At 36.0% G+C, this 27109-nt stretch overlaps 1 protein-coding gene, 1 long non-coding RNA gene and 1 pseudogene across 3 annotated transcripts in view; 1 reads left to right on the forward strand and 2 right to left on the reverse strand.

The window, feature by feature from the left end:
• RSF1 (remodeling and spacing factor 1) overlaps positions 1 to 20132 on the forward strand; it is a 156834-nt gene extending 136702 nt beyond the window's left edge. The window contains exons 10-16 of one of the 2 annotated variants that reach the window (XM_063094386.1): positions 3439 to 3493; positions 4462 to 4571; positions 9542 to 9609; positions 10736 to 10943; positions 12584 to 12804; positions 14635 to 14823; positions 17645 to 20132. In XM_063094386.1, the coding sequence (XP_062950456.1) occupies positions 3439 to 3493; positions 4462 to 4571; positions 9542 to 9609; positions 10736 to 10943; positions 12584 to 12804; positions 14635 to 14823; positions 17645 to 18198 (1405 nt within the window). In that variant the 3' untranslated portion in view covers positions 18199 to 20132. The remainder of the gene's footprint in view (positions 1 to 3438; positions 3494 to 4461; positions 4572 to 9541; positions 9610 to 10735; positions 10944 to 12583; positions 12805 to 14634; positions 14824 to 17644) is intronic. The other variant, XM_063094385.1, reaches the window with a different exon arrangement.
• LOC134375714 (heat shock cognate 71 kDa protein-like) lies at positions 205 to 2271 on the reverse strand (annotated as a pseudogene).
• The window catches only part of LOC134375715 (uncharacterized), a 28939-nt gene continuing 8412 nt past the window's right edge, over positions 6583 to 27109 (reverse strand). The window contains exons 2-3 of the long non-coding RNA XR_010023411.1: positions 7217 to 7281; positions 6583 to 6847 (exon numbers count right to left, since the gene is read on the reverse strand). This is a non-coding gene — a long non-coding RNA (uncharacterized LOC134375715). The remainder of the gene's footprint in view (positions 6848 to 7216; positions 7282 to 27109) is intronic.

Consider the following 27109-nt stretch of genomic DNA (forward strand, 5'->3'; position numbering starts at 1 on the left):
TCATTCCAATTAGTACTGTTTTTGCATTTCCTACTTATTAGTTCATTAACTGTACTATATTGTTGTCAGGTTTTGATTAAAATTACTTTATCATTTTGTTACGTACCAGTTTTTTTTCTAATTTTAAATAGTTTTATTTAAGACATCACATTTTCCACTTACAATACAGTACTTATAAAGTGTAATGTTATTTCCTTTCCTTGTGCATAGGTTCCATATTCAAGTATTGAGAATGTCCAGTAATTTACTATAGCAGCTCAACTTTAGAAATGCCACAGAATTTGCTACAAATTTGAATCTTTCAATGTTTTACTGTGTGGAACAATGCTACGTCTATACTTGGGTTGTCCTAATCAGCCTCTTCAATGGTGGGCCCTGAAGAAGCACTACCACGTGGAGGAGCTCCCATGTCAGGGAAGCCACCAGGCATTCCTCCTGGCATGCCTCCTGCACTCTGGTACAGCTTGGTGACCATGGGGTTGCAGGCTTTCTCCAGCTCTTTCTGCTGATGTTCAGATTCTTCCTTCTGTGCAGTCTGATTCTTATAAAGAAGTTGATGATTTCATTATACTTGTCAGGAATCTTCTGTTTGTCCTCATATTTGATCTTGCCTTGAAGTTTTTCATCTTCAACAGTTGCTTTCATGTTGAATGCATAGGATTCAAGTGAATTCTTAGACAACACCTTGTGTCTCTGCTTCTCATCTTCAGCTCTATACTTTGCAGCTTCTTGGACCATCCATTCAATGTCTTCCTTGCTCAAATGGCTGTCATTATTGATGGTAATCTTGTTCTCCTTTCCTGTACTCTTATCCACAGCAGAGGTGTTGAGGATGCCATTGGCATCGATGTCAAAAGTGACTTCAATCTGAGGAATGCCACGGGGTGCAGGAGGTATGCCTGTGAATTTAAACTTGCCAAGCAGGTTGTTATCCTTGGGCATGGCATGCTCACCTTCATAAACCTGAATGAGCACACCAAGCTGGTTGTCAGAATAGGTAGTGAAGGTCTGGGTCTGTTTGGTAGGAATGGTAGTATTGTGCTTGATGAGGATAGTCAGGACTTCACCAGCAGTTTCAATACCAAGGGAAAGAGGAGTGACATCTAAGAGCAGCAAATCTTGAACATTTTTCAGATTTGTTTCCAGATGGGATGGCTGCCTGGACAGCTGCACCATAAGCAACAGCCTCATCAGGGTTGATGTTCTTATGCAGCATTTTTCCACTGAAAAAGTCTTGTAGAAGCTTCTAAATCTTGAGGATATTGATAGAACTGCCCACCAGGACAATATCATGGATCTGAGACTTGTCTAGTTTTGCATGCTTTAGGGCTTTCTCTACTGAGTCCAGGATGCCACAGAACAGGTCAGCATCTAATTCTTCAAACTGAGCATGGGTAATGGAGGTATAGAAGTCAATTCCTTCATAGAGAGAATCAGTCTCAATACTGGCCTGGGTGCTGGAAAAAGAGAGTATGTTTAGAACATTCACAAGCAGTACGGAGGCGTGGGACAGCTCTCTTATTCTCACTGATATTCTTCTTATGCTTGCGCTTGAACTCAGCAATAAAAGGATTGACCATTCAGTTGTCAAAACCTTCTCCACCCGAGTGTGTGTGTCTCCAGCTATAGATTTGACCTCAGAGATTCCATCCTCAATAGTGAGGACTGACACATCAAAAGTGCCACATCCTAAGTCAAAGATCAACACATTTCTTTCAGCTCCAACCTTTTTGTCTAAGCCATAAGCAATAAACAGCAACAGTTGGCTCATTGACAATCCTGAGTACATTGAGACCAGCAGTGGTTCTGGCATCTTTGGTAGCCTGGTGCTAAGAGTCATTAAAATAAGCTGACACTGTGACCACAGCATTTAGGCTTCTGCAATTTCCTTTATCTTTGTCAGTACCATAGATGACACCTCCTCTGGAAAGAAACTTTCTGTCTTTCCCTTGTATTCTACTTGGACCTTGGGCCTGCCTGCATCATTCACTACCATGAAGGGCCAATGCTTCATATCAGATTGGACAACAGCATTATCAAATCTACATCCATTAGACGCTCAGCATCAAAAATTGTGTGGGTGGAGTTCATTGCAACTTCATTCTTTGCAGCATCACCAATCAATCATTTGGTGTCAGTAAAGATGACATAGCTTGGGGTGGTTTGGTTCCCCTGATCATTGGCAATTATCTCTACTTTTCCGTGCTGGAAAACCTCCACACATAAGTAGGTGGTGCAAAGATCAATGCCACCTGCAGGTCCCTTAGGCATGGTTGCCTGTGTGTAAGCCCAGCTTGGCTAGCAAAGAATACACACGAACCCCTCAAGCTGCTGCCACATTTAACAAGACCCCGTAACAGTTTTTATTTCCTAGCTTCATAACTATCTCTAAAAAGACCATGAGATTCTTATTAGCAAGGCCAAGGGTTTATAGGGCAGTAAAGGCTACACTCTAAAGGACCTAGCCAACTGGATACATTAATTTCCTTCTATAAAAGACATTACAAGTAAAGGGAGAAAGAGTGGTTACTATTTCAGTTCAGTTTAGTGTACACTGGCATGTCAGAGCTCAGCTGTCCTTTTGAATTGGATTTACTTTCGGAGGACCTGAGAAAGCACCTGTGGTATATAGCTGTTTGTTCTGTAAAATTTGTTGAATTAAAATCAACAAAAGTTTGTTTCTTTGAAATGAAACTATGGAGATGTCATCAGTGGTCCAAATCCTCATTTCCTGGCTCTAAACATATCTTCATTGTGGCATTCTAGAGTGCAGAGCTATAATATCTGTGTTGCTTTTTTTCTTCTCTACAGCAAGAATTGAATGTCTTAGGGTCATTCACTAGATCCTTGATTTGGTTTTGTTATACATAATTCTTTTTTCATAGTGATATTTATTATAATGAGATTATAACTGTGTATACACACAATATTACTAAAAACTTCCTCCCACATAAGAAAGATCTAGTTTGTCCAATCAGGGGTGGCTTTCTATCTAATCACATCATCAGTGAGTGACAGCACGACTCTTCCTGAAGTTTCCTTTTCTATTTCAGTTATAGGTTTTATTTTACCAGTATAAGTCACTTCTAAAGGTATAGTTTTCATATTAGGAAACTTCTTGCTTCTCATAGACCATAAATACCAATACCCTACCACCCTATTAAGTTTTATGGATAATAGCTAATGTGTCTGTCACTTAGCCCCTGCTATTACCATGAAACTGTAGTTTTAGTATTGTCTATATTAGTGATATTTTCTTTCTTTTGAGGCTGGCTGGTATAGAGATTGAACCCTGGACCCTGGTGTTATCAGCACTACACTCTAACCAACTGAACTAACCAGCCAGCCTGTATTAGTGATTAGTGATATTTTCATAACAATTTTATTTTTAGCAAATCTCATTTTTTGTGTATGTGTGTGTTTGTTTTTCACTTAAAGGAAAGAACGCTTGGTGTATGTGGGTATCAGTATTGAAAACATCATTCCTCCACAAGTAAGTTTCTGGTTTGCAGTATTTTTAAAGGGGAAATTACCATAATTGTTCTAAAATTTAACCCACCTTATATAATGTGAGTAGTTTTAAATATATAATATACTGATTTTATTAAAAACTAATTTAAGACCTTACAGGAATCACCCATAATCCCTAATGACTGAAATTATGTGTATGCACATTTCCCAAAAATGTGCTATCACATCCAAACTAAATTTATAGCTCATCCCTTTGGGGTATGTATTTCACAGTTGTTACCCTAAATTGGTTAATTTGTTTTTAGCTTTTTTGTGTGCTATTTATGAAAAATGACTAAAGAATAGTTCAGGGAGATTTGATTTTTAATACCCTGCTTTTGGGGTTATTAGAAACTTCAATTTGTGTTCTTCCTGACACTTTGGTTTCTTTGGAGGATTACCATTGTTTTGCATTTATTAGTCTGTTTTATGATTAAGAAGGATATCTCATGAATGACAGTACATGTAAAATGGGGGTTTTTTTAAGTAAAGAAATTTTTATTATTTCATAAGCAGTTTCATTCAGGTTTCATAAAATCACAAGCTCAAATAGCCTGTGAAATTATCTTCCTTCAGCATATCATTCATTCTAAATCTATTATTTCATTCATTCAGCATATCTATTGAATATCTTCTGTGTATCAAATTTAACTATTTGTTAAAAGATATATCAGTGGAAAAAAACTTCATCATGATTGTTTTAAAACAGGTAATTATAAACTCACAGGAGCATAAGAATTTTAATACAGAAGTGTTTCATCCTTTGATCACCAGTATTTCTTTTAATCTGTATAGTTAGTGTTGCCATGTTTATTCACTTTTGGGGGGATTATCTCAAACTTTTTCAGACCTTTCACATGTGCTGCCTATATGATGATTATAGAACTATTAATCCCAAGGAACTTTGTTTTGTTGTAAGTAATAATCTATATACTTACCATATTTTTTAAGGAGCCAGATTTTTCTGAAGATCAAGAAGAAAAGAAAAAGGATTCAAAAAAATCCAAAGCAAACTTGCTTGAAAGGAGGTCAACGAGAACACGGAAATGTATAAGTTACAGGTATGAAATGTATGGAAGGGAAAGAGCATAATGTATAATTAGACAGCATGACTCAGAAGTATATGCTTTTTCCATCACAATGATTATTTGTAGTTTTATATATATTTCTTATCTTTCATCTTTGGAGTCATAGAATTTTAGAGCAGACAGTGTGATCTTTTCCAAATATAAGTCTGCTTATGTCATCTTCTTCAGCCTAACATACTTTTGTCAAATTTCTATAGTTCTTGGGATAAGGATTAGTGTTTTTAATAAGATCCATAAGGCACTGCATGGTTTTATTTCTGTTTACCTTTCCAATTCCATCTCATCCACATTTTCCTTTACTGTCACTGCATTCTCCACATTGTCTTCTTTTAGTCCCTTTGCATATGCTGTTTACTCTGCTTGTAGTTTCCTTCCCATTTTTGCCTTGTTAACCTTCTCTAGACCAGCCCCGCCATTATATGCCCTCATAGCAACCAGTTCTTCTTAAGAGCACTTATAGTTGAATGTGTGCGATTAAAATGATTTGATTAGCGCTTCTCTTCCCCCACTAGACTGTTAGCATAAAGGTAAGGATCATGTCCATTTTATGTGCCCTTGTGCACCCGACACCTGACATAGTGCTGACAAATAGTAAGTGCTCCATAAGTGCCTAGTGAAAGAATCAATAAATATAATCTGATTTACCTTTTGCTATCAAAGATATCAGAGAGAGAGATTTTTCCATGATCATTGTTTGTTAGTAGCTAAGCCTAGACTAAAACCTTATCTTCTGATTGTTTTGCTAGTCTAATGTTCTTTCCACTAAATTTCACTGTCTCACTCAATTAATTATATTTTAATTATTTTAGGCCACTTTTTGGCTTGTGGCCTCTAAAATCTATTGGGACAACACCAAAACAATTTTTTAACTAGAATAACTGGAGATGAAAAACAAAGTGGATTTTATAAAACTCTGAACTTTGAGTTTGCTTCTTTGTAAACGTTCATCACTGGTCATGGAAGAGTTCTGCATTTGTAATTTGCTGTTGTTTTTATTGTTAAAATTTGGGTAATATCCTTTATATATATATAGGAACAGTGTCCATCTTGTTTTTTTTTTTTTTTTTTTTTTTTGGAAATGTAATTGATTCATCTTGATCTTGAAAAAATACTTTGAAAAATAAAAAATGCCATTCTATATATGAAGTCAAAGCTTACAGGTAGAAAGTAAAAATGTATAGTCAGTTCTGCTGTAACATAACATGTACATTCCTAAAATCATCATGTTGTATAAGATCATACAATAAAAACTATAAGGATTATGGGAGATATGTGTTTAGGGCCACACACTCAAAAACTTCATTAATGATTAATAAAAAAACATAGGAATCTAATAAAAATGGTAGTGCCATTTGACATATGTTCAGTGGTTAACAAATACATGAATACTACAATCAGTGTGGCATTTTACACTGGAAAAAGACCTGAAGTTTGTCTATGTAAGTATAGCATTATAGTTTGTAAATTATGGTGTGGTGGTAGATGGAGGGTTATTTGAAATCAGAAAGGTCTAAAACCAGATGCAGATGGCCATAGCTTATAACACATGATAAACTTGATGTAGCTGGAAGATGTTTTAGGTATGTGCATTTTGTTTATTCTTATTCGGCTCGGTTCAGCTAGGTAACAGTTTTCTGCATTTACCTAGTATTTCTCACAAATGAAATTGCATATTAGCAAGTATGCAATACACATTATGCTTGAATTGCTTTATAATATCTAGGTCTCACTCCAACCAATTTACATTTTCAAAACAAGCATTGTAGGAGAATGCTTTGAGATTGTATTGTCTTTTGATCCTCGTGTAATTGTGGTTATTAAAAGAAGCATAAGCAGCCAGCCACCAAGAAAAGCATGAGATTTTTTTTTATTAGAATTTTATCACTACTATTATTTAACAATTGTTTATTATATTCTTATTGCTTCTAACAAAGAGGATGACATCAAAGCTGTCCAGAGAGCATTGGTTTGAGGGTCAGAAGATTAAGATTATAGTCCTCACTGTGTCACTTATTAGCCATAGTTTTTTGTGGTCTATTACTCTGGTTGGTAGCCTCATCTGTTATGGTGGATTAGCCCAAATGATCCCTGTCAGCTCTAAAATTATATAACAGTAATACAGGAATAGTAAACTATGTTTTTTAGCATAAAATATGTGGTGTGATACATTTATTCATACTCTAATTCCCAAAAGGATTTAAGGAAGGCATATAATCTTCATGTAAGGAGCAGCTTTTTAAGCAGAACACCTAAGGCAGAAACAATGATGGAAAAGATATTTGATTATATGCAAGTTAAAAATTAAGAAAGACTCAGACATTTACAACAGAAAATGTGTGCTTTCAAAAGAGTTAGAATTTTAAAAGAATGGCTTATGAATTTTTAAAAATGTAATGAGTACAGTTTTTTCATGGTGGAAATAATAATAGTTTTTTCACATATCTGCAAAGGTTGTTGCACATCTTCCGACATTAACGTTGCTGAGGCCAAGGGTAAAGTTTTTTTGTTAGGGAATCAATTACTTAAGTGAAATTAAGGTTTCGTTTATTTTGAAGACTAGAACTAGACTGGGTAACTTTGTGTCTGTGTTTGTTAGGAGCAGGCAATTGGGGCCTTACTTGAGATGTGATGGCGCTTATTCACAGTGGAAGCAGGGCAAGATGTCAGTTTTCCTTTCTCAAAGCTGAAAAAAAAATATGCAAAGGTTAAAGGGGAAATACACTTTAGATAGAAATAATTGCAACATGTGGTAAAGAGGTTAAATCTTTAATCCACAAAAATCCTTACAAATCAGTAAGAAAAGATGAACACACTGGCTGAAAAAATGGGCCAAGGACACACATTGGTAATTAACAAAAGAAATACTAAAAATGATAACATGAAAATAATATTTGGCCATACTTAGTAATCAAATTAAAATTAAAAGAACAAGAAAAGAACTTTTTTTTCCAAGTTAGATTAAAAACCTTAATAAAATTCACTTCATGTGATTGTGTTATAAATTGCTACAACCCTTAGAAGGACCATTTTCATGCTCTTTAAGCCTATTATCTTATTTGTAGTAACAACACCAGGAACAAACATATTCCAACAAAAATCTCACAAATCTTGGGGTGTCTAACCAAATAAGGGAAAAGAGAGTTATTATGAGATTCTGAGGAATGATGGAGATTAAATGAGATTTAAATGAAGCAAATGAAGAGTAAAAGTTCAGAGCAAAGCAGGGCTCTGTGAAGGGGTCAGTATCAAATCTGGACTGCAAAATGGACACTTGGTCCTGTTTCCTGGAAAAAAACAAAGTTAAGATACATATGTGGAGTGCTCTGTCCAGAAATCCCTTATCTGAAGCTCTGCATCTGGGATGTAGATTAAGGCTGCTTATTTGTGTTAAAAATGACAGGTCCTCTAGGTAGGAGTGGGATGTTTCATTATCGATACAATTTCAAATGTCTGAAGTTTCTAATGGTCTCTGATTTTAGAAAATAAAGTTTCTCTGTGAGTTAAGAAAGTAGTAGTTACTCAAAGAAATAGGTTGTTAATGCCACTTTAGAGTTCTTAACCTGAAATTTGCGAATCCTAAAATTATATATATATATATTTTTTTTTTTCCCCTCAACTCAGAAAAATATTTAGCTTTTAGTCTTGATGCTGTTATTAATCCACTATGTGCCCTTAATCCCACCCTCTTCAATAGATTTTACTGTGGTGATAGAAATGTTCCTTGTTGTCCAATATGGTAGCCACTATCCATATGTGACTGTTGAGAACTGAAATGTGGCTAGTGAGGAACAGGATTTTAAATTTTAACTAATTTAAATAGAAGTTAGCCACACATAGATAGTAATACATATTTAGCACAGTTTCAGATAAGTCACTTCATCATTTTGGTTATCTGAGCCTTAAAGTGAAAGGATTTTTATATGTGAAAAAATCTTAGGAATCATTTAGTCTTGGTCAGGGGAATCAGCCCTTTGAGAAAAAATACATTTACCTAGTTGTAAAATTTTGACTATCTGTATATGAATTTTAGTAATAATATTGTTATTTTCAATAGCAATAATAATATAGTCCTAACACTTAGTATTACTTGTGGAATAGTACTTTTGTTCATGATTTGTGTAATTAGGGCTCAGCAAATTATGGCCTGTGGGCCAAGTCCAGCTTGCTGCTAGTTTTTGTACAACCTGATTTTTACATTTACAAAATGGTTGACAAAAGAAGAATATTGTGTGAAAATTACATGTAATTCAGATTTCAGTGTTCATAAATTTTTATTGGAATATAGCCATATTCATTAACTTACATACCGTCTGTAGCTGCTTTAGTACTACAGTGACAGCATTAGTAGTTAGAACAGAGACTGTTTAGACTGAAAAGCCTAAAATATATGCTATCCGACCCTTTATAAAAATTTTTGCTGGCACTTCACCCATTTGAGCTGTTCTAACAAAATACCATAAACTGGATAGCTTACAAACAACAGAAATTTATTTCTCACAGTTCTGGAGGCGGAAGTCTAAGACCAGGCACTGGTAGATTTGGCATGTGGTGAAGACTTGCTTTCTGGTTCATAGATGGTGCCTTCTCACTGTGCTTACATGGTAGAAGGGGTGAAGGAGCTCTCTAGGGCAGAACCAGTGCCTGGTTAGGGCCTGCTTCCTCACAGAGGACCATCTTCCCACAGTAACCACATGGTAGGAGGGGTGAGGGGTCTCTCTCTGGCCGCTTTTATAAGGACGCTAATCCTATTCATGGGGTTTCCACCATTGTAACCTAATCACCTTCCAAAGGCTCCAGCTCCTAATATCAATACCTTGGGAGTTAGGATTTCAACATATGAAGTTTGGGGGACACAGTCAGACCATAGTAGACATCTGGTATAGATGATATTTAAAAATAAAAAACCAGGAAAGGCTGTAATGTGATCATTGTGTATATTTTAGATTTGATGAGTTTGATGAAGCAATTGATGAAGCTATAGAAGATGATATTAAAGAGGCTGATGGAGGAGGTATGTGTTTATCATTTTCTCTTCATATAACTCTGCCAACAAATTAATTCAGATGCCCAAATTAGGGCGGTGAGCAATGTATTTTTTATTCTCATTTCCAATGTGCATCATAATCACTACTGATGTTAATTGTCTTAGATCCAAAATAATCTGTGGACATGGTATCAGTGTAGACTCAGATCTTACAAATTATTATTGAAGGGTTTTGTTTTGTGATCTAATATAAAATATTACTATTCCTCCATAGATTAAAAGTGTACTTCTGGTTCCAAATACAAAACTGAGGAAACTACTGTTGTCTTTGAGACTGCAAAGTCTCAAAAATTATGGATAATCAGAATCTAAATGATTTCTTTCAATTGACCTATTTTAAAAGTTTATTAATTTCTTAGTCTTCAATAGAATTAAAATAGAAGAATTTGGAGGTAATTTAATTAAGGCACTATATAGCCAATTGTAGTGCTCTGATACAGGGCATTCTGGTTTCCACTTAGTTATTTTGAAAACTCTGGAAAGGATTAATAAGTAGATTATTTGTAGAGGAACTATAGAAGTCACAAGCTTTTCCAGAGATGTGTGCCTTATTTACATCTTTGCTGCTGAATTCTCACTTTTTCTGTCCTGTAAACACAGTTTTAAAAAAATGGATTGGCATCTTTCTAAAGCCTTGTCCAAAAGACAGCTTTCAAGAAGAGATTCTTGAGTGACTTCTAATAGGTATGAGGTTTCTTTTTGGGATGATGAAAGTGTTCTGGAATTTGTTAATGGTGATGGTTGCACAACTTTGTGACTATACTAAAAACCTCTGAATTACACACTTTAAAAGGGTGAATATTAGTCAACTGGCTATAGACACTAAAAACAATTTTTTTAAATAGAAGTGTGAATATTATGGTATGTGAATTATATCAAAATTAAAGAAACAGTGAAACTTCTATTCAGTAGAATAAACAAATGCTAAAATTCTGTCTTGATGAGAGCTCTGTCAGCTGAAGTTGTGAGAAAACTGCATATTTGCAGGAAGAAAATAAATTGAAGAATTGCTAGACATGAATAAGGATGGTCTCTAGAAATTAAAGGGAAGCTTTTAATAAACATACAGTTATCTCCCCCACCCCAAACTCAGGAGTTGGCCGAGGAAAAGATATCTCCACAATCACAGGTCACCGTGGGAAAGACATCTCTACTATTTTGGATGAAGAAAGAAAAGAAAATAAGCGACCCCAGAGGGCAGCTGCTGCTCGACGGAAGAAACGCCGGCGACTAAATGATCTGGACAGTGACAGCAACCTGGATGAAGAAGAGAGTGAGGATGAATTCAAGATCAGTGATGGGTGCGTGGTCTGCCAGTAGACCCCATTCCCTAGATACCAGCTTAAATACAGCTGGGCTAGCGGAGAGGCTTGGCTGTCCTGTAAGGGGCTTTTGATTTTCATGCACATAGACAATCTCTGTTTATTTTCAGGATATTTAAAGCAGACTCACGAATACTGATTTTGCTTCTTTTTAGATTAAAACAAAGTAAGTTTATGGTGGTTTGTTTAATATTCAAAATTATATTTAAATTTGATTAACTGAATTGAACTTCAATTGTTGAAAGCCTTCTCTCCATCTCTGTGCCATCTTCTGCTGCTGAGGTCCACAAGAGGTTTCCAATCACGTATGAGAAACAAGCAATTTGATACTGTTCTCTGGTGACCCATAGAGGTTGGAGTTGGGATAAATAATCCAGTATGGAAGATCAGGAAAGGTGTCTGTGCAGAGCACGTATTGAAACAATACTGCACAGTTTCTTCTTTCAGATTGTTAATGGAGGAAATAAGCATACAAACCACAAAAAATTAATTCTGCAGTCCCTGTGCTGACCAGCCACTCTGCATGACTGCTACTAAAACACAAGGGTACTTCAAAAAGTTTGCGGGGAAAAAAATGAAAAGATAATGTGAATTTTTCCATAAACTGTCTAAAGACCCGTCCTATAGGTAAAGCATAAATAAGGGTACAGAGGAGAGTGGCTTAATCTAGGAAAGTCAGGGAAAGCCTCACAGTAGAAGTAAAGCTTGATTTGAAATTTGAAGAATGAATATTTGGCCAGATAAGTTTGGGATTAGAAACAAGATGAGGAAAAGGCATTCCCTGCAGAGAAGTCACATGTCCAAGGTAGCAAGCTATAAAATGTCGTGCAATATTTGGGAAAGTCCTGGTGATTCAGGATAGCAAGAATATAGAGATAAAGTAGAGAGTGCCCTGCTGGATAAAAAGAACCAGATTATGGAGTGTTTTGTTTGTCATACAAAGAGTTTGGACTTTATCCTGAAAGTGATGAAAAACCACTAAGGGTTTTAAACACCAGACTACTGTGAGATTCATGTTTCAGAAAGATTCATCCTGGCATTCATTTGGAGGATATATTGAGGGGACATTAGACTAGAGATTAGAGAGACTCTTTAGGAAGTTGGTATTATAGTTTAGGTGAGAAATTAAAGCCTTAAAAAAGAAGAGAAATCAGGTTTGAGAGATTATCTTTTAAGAAGTAGACTCAGGAAGAATTAGTAATTGATTAGGTGTGAGAAATGAAAAGGGAAAACAGTTGCAATACCAGATTTCTTGTTTGAGTTACTGGATGGGTAATGGTACCAAATACCAGGCTGGGGAACAGAGAGGAGTCGGTTGGGAAATGAGTTCACTTTTGAACATGTTGAATTTAGGGTGCAAGGGGGACATCCCATGAGGACCAAGCAATTTAAAATCAGCATCAGTTCATCTTCACATCCTCTCCTAAGAGATAGATAGGTGGCAAAACATTTCTCCATTTTATAAACAGGGAAATTAATACAATTATACAGATACTTTGAACTAAACATTACTTAGTGATTGATTAACTGGACTTGATAGAATTTGAACTTGGAACTCTCAAAAAGGGGTTCACGGTTCTAAGTGTACCATCATAATTTATCTGGTTTCTCTTGGACAGATCTCAAGATGAGTTTATTGTATCAGATGAAAACCCAGATGAAAGTGAAGAAGATCCACCTTCTAATGATGACAGTGACACTGATTTCTGTAGCCGTAGACTGAGGCGACACCCCTCCCGGCCAATGAGGCAAAGCAGGCGTTTGCGGAGAAAGACCCCAAAGAAAAAGTACTCTGACGACGATGAAGAGGAGGAGTCTGAGGAGAATAGTAGAGACTCTGGTAAAAATAACTAGTATCCATATCTTACCAACTCCATAAATTCTTAACGACTCTGGAGTTGAGTTCTGAAAATAAAATTCCATTGTATTGTAATATAAGTTTTCTGCTAAAACTTTTAATCCTTTTCTTATGACTCAGTAGTAACTAAATTTTTCTCATAAAGCACATCTGAGAAAATATTCAGATTGATCTGTTAGCTTCATTTATTAAATTATTATTATTATACTTAATTATTATCAAATGCCAAATTAATTTAGGATTGTGATGAATCCTTTTGGTGCGATGTGTTTCCATGCCTAACCTTTCTCTTCATAGTGTTTCTTGGGCATCATTCTCAATAAGCTGAGAACATTTTCCTCAGATGCCCAGCTCTTGAAGAGAGAAGAATACGAAGTATCTCTAATATTTAGACCACAATCAGTGATTCAGGAGGTTTTACAAATTAGCAGTGGTTGATGTTATGATAGCTTACGCTTACCTTTGTTAACTGAATAACTAATGAGAGGTACAATAGCTAAGAGAAAAGATACAAGTGCTTTATATAATTGGCAAATAGGTAGCTGTCATCTTATTGGAGAAGTGCCAACTCAGGCCATCCTTGTGGGCTTGTTTTGTTAATCATTCTTTCTAAACCTTTTCAGTAAGTGGTGACATCAGTGATTATTTTCTAAGCACAAGGACATTTTCTATGTCAGAAACCACAGTACAGTTATCAAAATCAGAAATTTTAACATTGATATTGTTCTTTACATTTATTTTTTCCCTAGTCCAGTATCCGATCTAGGATTATACAATACATTTATTTCTGTCTCTCTTTTTTGTCTCTCTTTACATTCTAAGATGTTGCAGAGCTGTTGGGGGGAGGCAGGGAGGGGAGGGAGATATCGTGGGAGGGAGAGAGGTATTCATGTCTCTTTAGTCTCCTTTAATCTGGAATATTCCTTAAATTTGGTCTTTATTGACTTCAACATTTTTAAAGAATATGTACTAGTTATTTTCTAAATTGTCCCTCAATTGAGTTTTTCTGTTTTCTTGTGATTAGACTTAGGTTATATGTTTTTGGCAGGAATACCATAGAGGTAATGTTGTGCCTTCCAGGTCTCTTCACTTTATTATTTTTCCTTGAAATTAATAAGTAATTTATGGGATGATACTTTTGGCTAGCTGTTTGAAATGTTTGAAATCCATCAGAGAACAACAAGGTTGAAGCAGTAATTCAGTAAAATTTGTTAGCACTTTGAAAAACAGCTGTGACATAATGCCATAGTCTCTTTATGTCTTATTGATCAGAGATGACAAGAACAATGCTATTTAGCAGTCGTTTGAGAGTTTAAGTAGCCCTGTGCGCTTTCGAGTAGATTTTCATACCACCAGGAGAAAAGCCAAAAATATAATTCCCAATTCTGTACTTCTTTGGAGCATTGTCATTAGCTTTCTTTGGTTAGAGGGTTTCGCCTCTGCAGTACATTATCACTGTAGCCATGGATAAGAACAGCAGATTAGCAAGAGGCAGATTCTGGTAACTGTCCACCAAGAAAAGCAGTTGTGGCAGCTGTGGTTGAATGCAATAAGGACTATTAAAAAAAGTATAAAACATTTTTTTAATCTTGAGAATTAACTGATAGTATACAATTGTGAGGTTTGGCATTAAAGACCCCCACAGATTGACTCATATTATTAAAAAGAAAAAAGAATTTTTAAAGTTATTGTTCATTTAAGAATTTTTATGAACTCTGCTTATTAGCTGTACATTTTTATAACTTAAGCTAGCTACATTTCTACTCAATGAATTTAAATTTTGTACTTCTTTTTCCTTCTTTTTTTTTATAGAAAGTGACTTTAGTGATGATTTTAGTGATGATTTTGTAGAAACTCGGCGAAGGCGATCAAGGAGGAACCAGAAAAGGCAAATTAACTACAAAGAAGATTCAGAAAGTGATGGTTCCCAGAAGAGCTTACGACGTGGTAAAGAAATAAGGCGAGTTCACAAACGCAGACTTTCCAGCTCAGAGAGTGAAGGTAAGGAATAGATCTCCTATTTACAGAAGTTTGGACAAGGCAGAAATAGATGCTGTAAAGTGAACTCAGGATTGTGATTCTGTACCTTTACTTAAAAATTCATATAACCAATAGTATCTTTGAAATAAAACCTATTACTTGTTCCTGGTCACTAATTATAGTTTAAATAAATGATACTTGATAAATTGCTAATTTTGAAGATCTCCATTATAGTAATTACATTCTTCATTGAAACTAGTAGAGACTCAGAAAATTTTGATCTGATCAAAATTTAGTCTGCTTCTTCTTTTTTCCCCCGATTATTCATGGCCCTCATTTTGAAATAACCTCTTATGCCTCGAATAACTGAATGGTTTCAAACTAAAGTGCCTTCTTTCTCTCTCCACCTTGACTGTGTTTCAGTTGGTAACTTTTATTTCTTAATAGCTTTAGCTGTACCCCATACTAAAAATATGGGAAAAGCTCTAAAATATGAATTTTTGATATACATTTAGTCTTTGTAGATATTCCTCAGCTCTTCCTAAGTTTATATTAAATAATCCCAACCCTCACTTCCCCGCTTTCTTTATTATATATTTAATTTACCATTGTTTATGATCTATTTTTTGAAGATTGTTTGCTTTCATAGATTAGGCATAAAATGAATTAATTTTGAGCCCATCAGGAGAGAAAGGGGAAAAAAATGTTTGGAAGTGGGAGGTTAAAAAAGAGGTGAACATCTTTTTGAGTGTGTATTTGTCTTCATGTATCATAAATACAAAGATAAATTTGTTAATTCAACCATTAAATATGAATATTTATTGAACTAGGCCCTATTCTGAACACTGGGAATATAACAGTGAATAAAATAACCTTCATGTAACTCTTATTTTAGTTGGGAGAAGAGAGATAATAAACAAGGTAAATGTTTATTAACATATGATATATTAGATGGAGATAAGAGCTGTGGAGAAAAATAAGGGAGAAAAAGTGGTTGGGAGAGTAGTTGGAATTTCAGATAGTGTGCTAAAGGACATCCTCCCTGAAAGACATTTGAGTGAAGTCTGGAAAGAAATGTTGGGTGTGAGTCATGTACTTATTTTAAAGGAGAGTGGTACAGGCAGGTGGAACAACAAATGTGAAGACCTTGAGGCAAGTTTGTGCCTGGCATGTTCATGTTCTAGGAACAGAAGGGAGTCCAGGGTTGTTGGAGCAGAGTGAGTGAGGGGAAAAGAATAATATATGAAGCAAGGAGATCAAAGGGAGCCGGATCATATAGAACAATAGTCAGACAACTACAGCCCACCTGTTTGTATAAGTAAACTTTTCACAAATCAAGTTTTATTGGAAGACAGCCATGCCCATTTGTTTGCATAATATCTGTGGCCGCTTTCACAAAAAGTTGGGTAATTGTAACAGACTGTAGCATCTACCCTTTACAGGAAATATCTGCTAACCTCTGATGAAGAGCAGCACAGTCCAGTTGAACTTTCTGCAATGGTGGAAATATTCTTTGTCCGTGCTGATCAGTTACAGTTAGCCACTAGCCTCTTATGGCTATTGAGGACTTGAAATGTGGCCAGTGTGACTGGAAATAAATTTTAAATTTAATTTAATTTTAATTTAAAATAACCACAAGAGACTAGCATCTACTATATTGGATAGCACTGAATTGGTCATTGTATAGACTGCTGGATTTTATTCTGTGTGAGATGGAAAGCAATTGGAGAATTTTGAGCAAAGTATTGATATGATCTGACATATATTTTAATTTGCTGTAGTAGCTGTGTTATGAATAGATTGGTTATCGAAATAGTCCAGCTGAGAGATGATGGTGGGTAGGACTAGGGCAGTAGCAGTAAAGGGGTCAAAAGCAGTTAAATTATGAATATGTTTTTAAGGTAAACCCAACGGATTTACTGTTGGATTGGATGAGAGAAAGAAAGGAATCAAGGATGACTGAGCAATTAGAAGAATAGAGTTGCCAAAAACTAAGAGGGTGGAGACCACGATGCTACCATTTTGAGGGGGAAGTTTAGGAGCTCAGTTTTGGATACATTAGGTTTGAGACACCTGTTTAGATATCCAAGTGTAGATGTTGAGTAGGCAGTTTGATACATGAGCCTAGGATTTAGTGATTGTCTAAAACAAATATGGAGCTTATCATCATATAGATGGTATACAAAGCCGTGATTGCCTAAAATGTAAGTAAAGACAAAGAAGAGAAGAAATTTAATGATTACCAAGGGCATTTAATAACAAGATGAGAGTTGGCATTGTTTCAGACATACAGAGTTGGGTGCCCAGTTTTTTTTTTTTTTTTTTAAAAAGATGACCGGTAAGGGGATCTCAACCCTTGGCTTGGTGTTGTCAGCACCACGCTCAGCCAGTGAGCAAACCGGCCATCCCTATATAGGATCCGAACCCGTGGCCTTGGTGTTATCAGCACCGCACTCTACCGAGTGAGCCACGGGCCAGCCCGGGTGCCCAGTTTTGATCTTTCCCTGTCAGTATGTTTACATGATTCCCTAATTTGAGGACTAGTGGGAAGGAGTTTCTTAGTTTGTGCCAGCCTATGTTCATTTAATTCAGAGACCATCAGATTTCTTCTCCTGGAAATCTACTTTTTCCTAAAATCATAGGTAAAGTAAACTGAATCATATTGGGCATTGTTACGGGACTGAGGAGAGAGAGAAATCAGTCCAGTTATTGCAGGGAAGTATTTGTGTACAAGCAAGTCTGAAAGCAGAACATGGGTGTAAAAATGGGGAGGAAAAGGAGAATTACTTAAATCCATTTCTGGTTAACTGTGCCAATGGCTTGAATGTGCTGTTTATTCTAGAGAGCTATATGTCCAAGAACTCTGAAGATGGTGAGCTCAACACAGAATCAAAGCGGTCAGTTCGAAAGCGGGGCCGAAGCACAGATGAGGAGGAGGAAGAGGAAGGCAAACCATCCCGCAAACGGCTACACCAGATTGAGACAGATGAAGAGGAAAGTTGTGACAATGCTCATGCAGATGCAGACCAGCCTGCCCATGACAGACAGCCCAGGGTCTTGCCCTCAGAACAAGAAAGTACCAAGAAGCCCTACCGGATAGAAAGTGATGAGGAAGAGGACTTTGAAAATGTAGGCAAAGTGGAGAGCCCATTGGACTACAGCTTAGTGGACTTACCTTCCACCAATGGACAGAGTCCTGGCAAAGCCATTGAGAACTTGATTGGCAAGCCAGCTGAAAAGCCTCAGACCCCCAAGGACAACAGCACAGCTGGTGCAAGCCTGGCCCCCAATGGGACAAGTGGTGGGCAGGAGGCAGGGGCACCAGAAGAGGAGGAAGATGAGCTTTTGAGAGTGACTGACCTTGTTGATTATGTCTGTAACAGTGAACAGTTATAAGACTTTTTTTTCCATTTTTGTGCTAATTTATTCCACGGTAGCTCTCACACCAGCGGGCCAGTTATTAAAAGCTGTTTGATTTTTCCTAGAAAACGCCACTACAGAATGACTTTTTAGAAAAAAAATTTCAACAAACCCTGAAGTCTTTCTGTGAAGTGACCAGTTTTGAACTTTGAAGATAAATAATTGCTGTAAATTCCTTTTGATTTTCTTTTTCCAAGTTCATGGTCCTTGGTAATTTCATTCATGGAAAAAAAAAATCTTATTATAACAACAAAGATTTGTATATTTTTGACTTTATATTTCTTGAGCTCTCCTGACTTTGTGAAAAAGGGTGGATAAGAATGCATTCCAAATCTGTGAGGGCCCAAAACAGAATTTAGGGGTGGGAGAAAGCACCTGTGCTTTAGCTTTTTCATATTAAATATATATTATATTTAAACAGTCATGGCATAAATGATTAACAGACTGTTTAAAAGTTCAAGTCTGTACTGTTGCAAGTTTGAAAATTGTAGGTAACATCATACATAAGTCATTTAGTAACAGCCTTCGTGAAATCAACTTGTTTACTATTGGAGATTACCACACTTAATAAAGAGACCGTGAAAGCACCATCATAAAAAAATTTTAACCTATGTTTCTGTTATAGCGGAGTTTATTGTTTTAAAAAACAAAATCATCTGAAAGGCATTTTACAGTAAAGTGTATAATGATGCTTTGACAACCAGATTGTGCTAGCAACAAATTTTTTAAATAGCTTTATGTAATGATGATAAGGTGGCCTCTAATATACTATGTCTGATGAAGGGTTGTTAGTGACATGAATGTGGTCTTAAGGCCCAGGTGGACTGTAAACTTTGCCAGTGGTATAACTCTTGTCTTCTGGCCACTTGATGTTTAAATATCTGAAATATCATTTTGGAAGAAATACATCTCTACGTAATACACATGAAGAGATGCTAAGCTGACAGTAGTATTTTAGCACATTTGAAGATGGGGAAGGGATTTTCAGGTGAATTTTAACTGGTCTATTCTTGCCCTTAGTATCTACTTCAAATTGAAGTCTACAAACAAAGCAGTTCCTTTGGGAGGTTTTTAGTTTGATTTTTAGCATGTGTGTGTGTGGGTGTGTGTGTGCGTGCGTGCGTGCGTGTATGTGAGTGTGTTGGAATTTCCTATTTGCCTGGATATATTAGCAGGTTTGAATGTAGTTTTGGCCTTTGGCCATTAGACTTCTATTAAAATTCATTAATAGTCACACAACCAACATAGAGTTGAATGAGAACCGCCAATACACTTAATAGGCAGGACATCCATTTCAAACATCTCAACACTTTAAAGAAAGATAAACCCTTTGTTTCAAGAAAAAGGGGTTTGTAACTAACTAAATATCTAACATGTAATTGACACTAAAATATGAACTTTGTTTTAGTTTCTATTACAGGTGTAAAATTTCAGGCAGAGCCATAACATTGTACAGAGTGTAGCACTTGTGATTAAAACTTGCCTATCAAATTCTGAAACCTGCAACCATTACTTCTGTGAATACTTTTGCCCTGGGATTTGGGTTTTTCTGTTCCAGTGTTGTGTCTGTTGCCGGCAATGGACACACCCTAGCTGCTGCTGGCCCAAGGAACTTCATTAATGTTTCCTTCCAAATTAAGCATTATACGTGCTAGTCAGTGTATAGTAAAGCACTTCTCTTTTTTATTATTAAAAAGCTGGCATTAGACTTGCATTATAAATACCTCTCTAGAAACTTTATACTCCTACTTTTCCTTCCTCAACAGGTATTGTTGCCCTTAAATCTAATCTTTTGGCCTTGAAAGTTTATGTTTTTTCAGTTGTTGGTTCTTCTGTTTCGTTTTGTTTAACTTTAGTTCTGTAGTACCTGCCTATTAATATTTTTGCTTTGATTCTAGCAATGTATATGTATCTGTATAAAAAAAATAAAATAATGAAAGCAACCTAAAAATAGGATGCACCAGTAGCATGTGGTTCCAAGCAAGTTGTGATTTTTATTTTGAGACAGTGTTCCACTGGAAGAGAGGGAAGGGCTTACATTCACAGACAGTAAAGCAGGGCTATGGAAGGAGCCACATTTACTTACAAACCCTCCTTTCTAGCTAGGTTTGTTTTATTTATTTGAAAGTCTCTTAAGAATTTTAGTCTTTTTAACTATGTAAAACAGGCAGGCAATAGAAGGATTCCTACTAGTGCAAGGTAAGTTGTTCAGATGTACAGGTGGCCTTTCCTGCCACTCAATGTCCCTGTTCACCATTGTAGTCCTGCAGCTGGGTAAAGCCACTAACATGTAGAAACTCTCCCATGTGCCCTGTCTCTACCTCTGGATACACCAGCTCCTGCTTCTACCTATTATTAGTTCTACTCCTCAGTTAAGCAAGTAATCAGATGATGTATTAAATGGGTAGATAACTTATTTTAACAGGGTGCCTAATGTGAAACAAGGAGGGTTTTTTTTACCCTTCCGCTATAGAAAGCTGAACGTAATTTTTATCCTTGTAAAGACTGAGTATTCATTCCATTTAGCAAGTGTCCCACTGACATGGTTATACCACTGCCTGATATTTACCAAACTTGAGTAAATGTTTGTCAGCTTGATAGTGAGCATATCCCTTCTTACTTTATATTCTGATTAAACCAATTAACTATGGGTCATCTACCAAGAAGAGTCCAAGGAGCTGATACATATAAAGTGTTATGATGCAGATGGAGTGATTATTGTGATTAAATTTTGCACAGTTCAAAAAGTTGTGCTCGGGGTTCAGATTTAGTCCCTCAAAGAGTCTGTATTTACTGGAATATTCACTCTGAAGATACTCTGGAGGAGTTTTAAAAAAAATACAAAATTTAGAAGAAAATAAATGTTCTGTATCCAAAGGCATGATATAGTCATTAGGAACTGGAGAAAGTAGAGGAAAGCAGTGATTCTTCTACAGTTTATACCATCTTGGATCCTTGTTAGAGCACTAACCATGGATTTAGATTCACAGTAACTGCTATATAATAGAGCCCTTTAATAATTTAAACCCTTTTTTTTGAAATACAAATTGGACTCCCAATATCAAATTGCTTGTCTACAGCAAATGTATTAAGGGGAGATGTAGTTTAGTATTCAGAATCTTTAGTTTGGAATTTTTGTAGAGGTTTGAAAACTAGCCAAAGTTTTACAAAGCAGAAGCTTTGAATTGAAATACATGTGAAAAGGACCCAGGCTGAAAATACAGTTTGGTTTTGTACATCTGTGCTGATGAAATAGCAGTTAGTGTAAAACATTTTCCATTTTTGGCACATTACCGCAAAATGATGGACAGATAATGTCAAGAATATACAGGACATATTGAGGTTGGTTTTCCTTGACATCCTTTTCCAATTGGTCAAGGTTTCATATTCACAGGATAAAGGGGAGTTTAATTTAGAATAAATTCATGTCTACTGGTAATCTACTTGTTTAAAAAGTGACCTGCCGAAGAACCAAGAACTTTAAATGCTAACGAAATTGTTGAAAAAAATTTTTTAAACAAATTAATTTTAAAAGGTTATTATATGCTATCTAGTTTTCACTTTTTAGTTGATAAAACCCACCCCGTAATATAACTTTGATCAAAGTTTACATAATAAGGAAAATGTGGACGTTTACTTGTTGAAATTGAGAGTTAAAGTGATGGTAAAATGCTAGCTATTTTTAAGTGGGATTGATGGAATTTGCCAGAAGGAATGCCTTTTTAGCTTCTGTCTGTGGGCATAAGAGAAGTTAACCATTTGCTAGTTTGTTCTACCATACAACTGTAAAGAACCTAACGAATCTACAAGTTTAATATTCAGAAAAAGTTGTGAACTCCTCTTCACAAACAGTAGAACTTGTCCATAATTTAAGGTGTTGCCTCACACCTATAGAACAAGTATTCAAAGACTCATCTTTTTTTAAATGGAATACACACACACACATGCTTTTCAGATAAGTATTAGAAGAAATAAAAATGAATCCATCATTAATTTCATATAAAAAGAAACAAGGCAAATAGTACAAAATTGTAACTGATTACAAAATTACAAACATTTATATAAAGTCTAGAGAAAAATAGTTTCTCTTGTTGGTTTGACATTCTCAAAATATATTCCTGGTTCTCTAAGAAGCAGAGAATGCCAAGACTGTATATCTGTTGTAATCTACCTAGTCCCTGCCTGCTTAATATGATCCATTATTAAACTTTCTTGAAATAAAAACCATTCCTATTTCATCCATTCCCAGTGTGTACCTGTAAACCTACCTTGGAAGTGGCAAGCTAATTGCTGGTTTTTTCATTGTTTTTATACCAATCTTGAAAGACAAGGCATTTTGCTATACGTATATTTAAACTGAGTTATTGTGTTATGTGTTCACTTAAATTGTTGTCAAAATATTTCACTCCAACTTAAATTATCACTTAACATTCTTTGAGTGCCAAGAATTGCTAAATAACTATAGCATACTGAAGATAGAGTCATTCCCAAGTAAGTACGAGAGTACTTCAAAAGGTTCACGGAAAAATAGAATTAAAAGATAATACAAACCTTTCCATGAACTACTTGAAGTGCCCTTATAAACAGTCATAAGCCAAAATATACCGAGTTTGGTATATAACCACTTTAGATTGCACACTCAACATTCTATTTATACAAACTCTCTCTTTTGGACATGTAAGCTCAAATTTTTTTTTTTTTCTTTTCATTTCATATTTATACCACTTTGCTCTGGGAAATGCTGTAAACCCAATTCTGGCACATTGTAGTGGTTTCAGTTAGTGAAGATGTTTTTGTTTTAATAACTTTATGTCTATCCTATACATAAGCTATATGAGGGTATAACAAATTAGTAGATGAGTAGAAACTTAACTCCTTAGACATTTTCAATGAGAAAAAACATTTCTAAAGGAACTACACTTGTGGTTTTATTGCCAAATTGGTACACACCAGGAAATGTGCTAAGGACTGAGTAACCTGCCTTGTTCTTTTTGCCACTGGATGATGTTAAGTTGAGAATGGAATTGTTAACCCTAATTATATGTTTTCTTGACTTTCATCAGTTTCTAAAGAAATCTAATTTAAGTGTTTGGGGATTTCGTTTGATCTGTATTTATTGAGTTCTGGTCATAGACCAGGAGTCTGCACATCACGCTTATGGGCAGCCAGACGCAGTCATTGGGAAACTTAATGGCTTAAGACCTTCTGAATCGTTTAACTTATTTTGTATGTTGCAAAAAAAAAAAAAAAAAAGTTTTATTTTGCTTGAGTCACATTTTTTATACCTGTACAGCTTTTAAGGGACTGGAGGTGGAAAAATACCCTAAAATAGGATGTAGATTTTTACAATTGTGTTTATGCTAGAACATCTACAGGTGCATTATGTAATTAAACCTAAAATTGTTTTAAAACTTGTGCCATGTCTTTTTCATTCTCCTGCCCTTTAGCAGAGTTGGTGCATGTCAATACTACTATATGGACAAGCCTTGAAATTAGACAAACAACCCATCTCCAAAGCTGTAGTGAGATCACTGCATGAAAATTACACACACACACTCACATAGATACATTCATATACACACACATCTAGTTTATATTAGTGTAAATGGATTTTCAGGATCAGAACAGCTATAACAGCCCAAATTTGGCAGTTAACATATTCTTACAGTGCATGATTTTTGTGATGCCTAAGTAGGGTATTCTCAATGTTGGTCTGGTGTTCTGTTCTCTTATCAAAGTAGCTTCTTGATAATGATATCTGAGTTGTAGCTTGCCCAAACCTACCACAAGGTTTTATGTACACTTTGAAAGGGGGTGTCCTGTACTGGGGTGGGGGTGGGTCGGGGCTTGGTTTCAATCTGTAAAAGAAGGAAAAACTAGAGTTGCTTGATTTGGTGATTCAGTTGACTTAATTCCACAGGAATATTTGTCTGCTGAAACATGGCAGGAAGGGAAATCAGATTCAAATTTCAATTCCTTCCTTATTTGGTAAGTATTTTGAAATCTTGTAAAATTGCTGATTATAGCATAGTCTTTTATGTGGCACATTTAACCATGTTATACCGACATCTGTGTTTAAATGCCAGCACTTTTTGTCATTTGATAATTTTGCCATTCTAATTTCTCACTTTTGTAGCACAAGTGTATTCTTGTAAAGAATTAAATTCATCTAAGTGTATCATAATTTCTGCCTTTATCCACTGTCAGCTAATGTGGGAAGTCTTTCTTTGCTATCTTCACCTATTCAGAGGGGAAGACTGGGGATCACTAATTTCCATGTGAAGAATACAAATTCCAGATAACAGTTTGTAAATGGTATATTTTAGAATTTCATTTTGATTTTAAAGTAATAGCAGAGATTCAGGGAGTGTTTTTGATCAGAACACTTCTTGGATTTTCAAACATGCTTTTATGAAATGCTTTATTTTCCTAGGCATTAAAAAAATTATTCCTGGAATAGGTTCTCAGAATGCTTTATTTTGTTCCTAGGAGATGAGAGCTAAAGCAGAAGCTCTGAGATTAGCATAAAACTAACTCTTGAGGCAATCAGGACCATGCTATTAGTCAAACAGGAAAAGCTGGAGTACTCTCTGTCACATAATAATGTACTGAATGGGTGAGGGGGGAAAGAGATCTAAAAACTGGAAATGTGATTCCGATAACAAAGTAAATTTTGTGAATAAAAAGCATGGGAATTCCTGGTAGCTTAAAGCTTCAGGGGTTAACTGCAGTGTACGAACACCTAGCGTGTTAGAATGGCAGTGCATAGTTGTTTAAATACAATATTCCTTGTAAGTGACAACCAAAATATGTTGTGGCTGGTGCCAATATTTTTGTTAATGAAATGTTCAATGTCTCACTACAGTCTGATCAGAACTGTTGGTGTTATAAGCCAGGCCCAAAGCCATTTTATAGCTATTGGCCTAATTGTGTAACTTCTTTCAAAATGTTTTCTTATAATACTTTTGTCATTTCTTTCACTTAATACATGTCAATTGTCATAATAAAAAATGTAAATAATTTGATGTATTTAGCACGATGTGTTTGCAAACTTACTTTATTTTAAATTTTATAGCCCATGGAAAGCTAAGAATTTTCTATAATACTTCACGAAGGTTAAAACATTTTTTATCCCAGGAACAGATGAATTGTTTTCTTTCTGTCTAGAAAGTAAATCTGCAAGTGCATCAGTTTCAACAAAACAATTTTTAAGGCTATTTGCCAAGTAGGTAAATATACATATTAGAAAATTATTCTTGGGCCGACCCCGTGGCTCACTTGGGAGAGTGCGGCACTGGGAGCGCAGTGGCGCTCCCGCTGCAGGTTCGGATCCTATATAGGGATGGCTGGTGCGCTCACTGGCTGAGCGCGGTGCGGACGACACCAAGCCAAGGCTTGCGATCCCCTTAACGGTCACAAAAAAAAAGGACAAAAAAAAAAAATTATTCTTGATTTCTATCCTTAGCGGAGAACTGATACATTGAAGAGGCCATAGACTTGTCTGTGTGGTACCATGGAGGCACAGAATTCAACCAAAGGGCAGAAGCCAAAGGGCAAAAGTTTTCAGTTCATTCTTTTGCATGTTTGTCCCAGCACCATTTATTGAAAAGACTATTCTTTCCTCCATTAAGTTATCTTGGTATCATAGTCAAAAATCAATTGACCATACCATGACAGCCCACCATTTATATAAAAAAGAAGAAAAATCTATTGACCAAAAATGTGTGGTTTTAATTCTGGATTCTCAATTTGATTCCATTGATCTATGTTTATCCTTATGCCAGTATTACACAGTCTTGATCATTGTAGCTTAGTAGTATGTTTTGGAAACAGGAAATATGAGTCTTCCAACTTTGCTCCTTTTTTTATTCAAGGCTGTTTTGACTATTCTGGGTACCTTGATGTCTTGTCCATTTTGTGTTGCTATAACAGAATACATGAAACTGGGTAATTTTAAAAAAACAGGTTTATTTGACTTACAATTCAGGGACAGCTGTATCTTTTGGGAGCTCAGGTTCTTTCTACTCATGGTGGAAGGCGACAGGCAGCTGGCGGATACAAGCAGATCACATGGCAAGAGGAAGCAAGGGGTGGGGGAAGGTGCCAGGGTCTTTTATTCAACCAGCTCTCACAGAAACTCACAGAGTGAGATCTTACTCAGGCCCCCTTCCCCCAGGGAGAGCATTAATCCATTCATGAGGGATCCGCCCCCATGACTCAAACAGCTCCCAGCACTGCCACATTGGGGATCAAATTTCCACATAAGTTTTGGCAGGGACAACACATCCAATCTCTATCACTTGAATTTTCATGTGAATTTTAGGTTCGGTTTGCCAATTTCTGTAAAAAAGGCAGTTAGATACAGACTGCATTTAATCTGTAGATCATTTGGGGGAATACAGGCTTAACAATATTGTTTTCCATCAATGAACTTAAGATACCTTTCCTTTTATTTTAGGTCTTTTTATTAGTCCGTTTATGTTGCTTATAACAAAATACATGGAACTGGGTAATTTATAAGAAAACAAAATTTATTGCTTACAGTTTCTGAGGCTGGGAAGTCCGAAGTCCATCTGGAGATGGCATCAGTGGCCCAGGGGTCTCACATTGCAAGGTGGTGGAAGCAAAGAGAGCGGGGAGAGACTCTCCTCTTTTAAAGCCCTCAGAACCGCGCCTCTCACCACCATTTTTAATCCATTGATTACTGCATGGTCCTACAACCCAATCACCTCTTCAAGGCCTTGCCTTACAATTACCATAATAGGAGTTCCCACCCTGTTAATAGTCACAGTGGGGGCTAAGTTTCTAATATATAAAACTTGGGGGATACAATTCAAGCATCACTGGATTTTGGAGGGACATAATTCAACCCACTACATTCTGCCCC

Source organism: Cynocephalus volans, chromosome 4 (assembly GCF_027409185.1).
Source record: "Cynocephalus volans isolate mCynVol1 chromosome 4, mCynVol1.pri, whole genome shotgun sequence".
Lineage (NCBI taxonomy): Eukaryota > Metazoa > Chordata > Mammalia > Dermoptera > Cynocephalidae > Cynocephalus > Cynocephalus volans.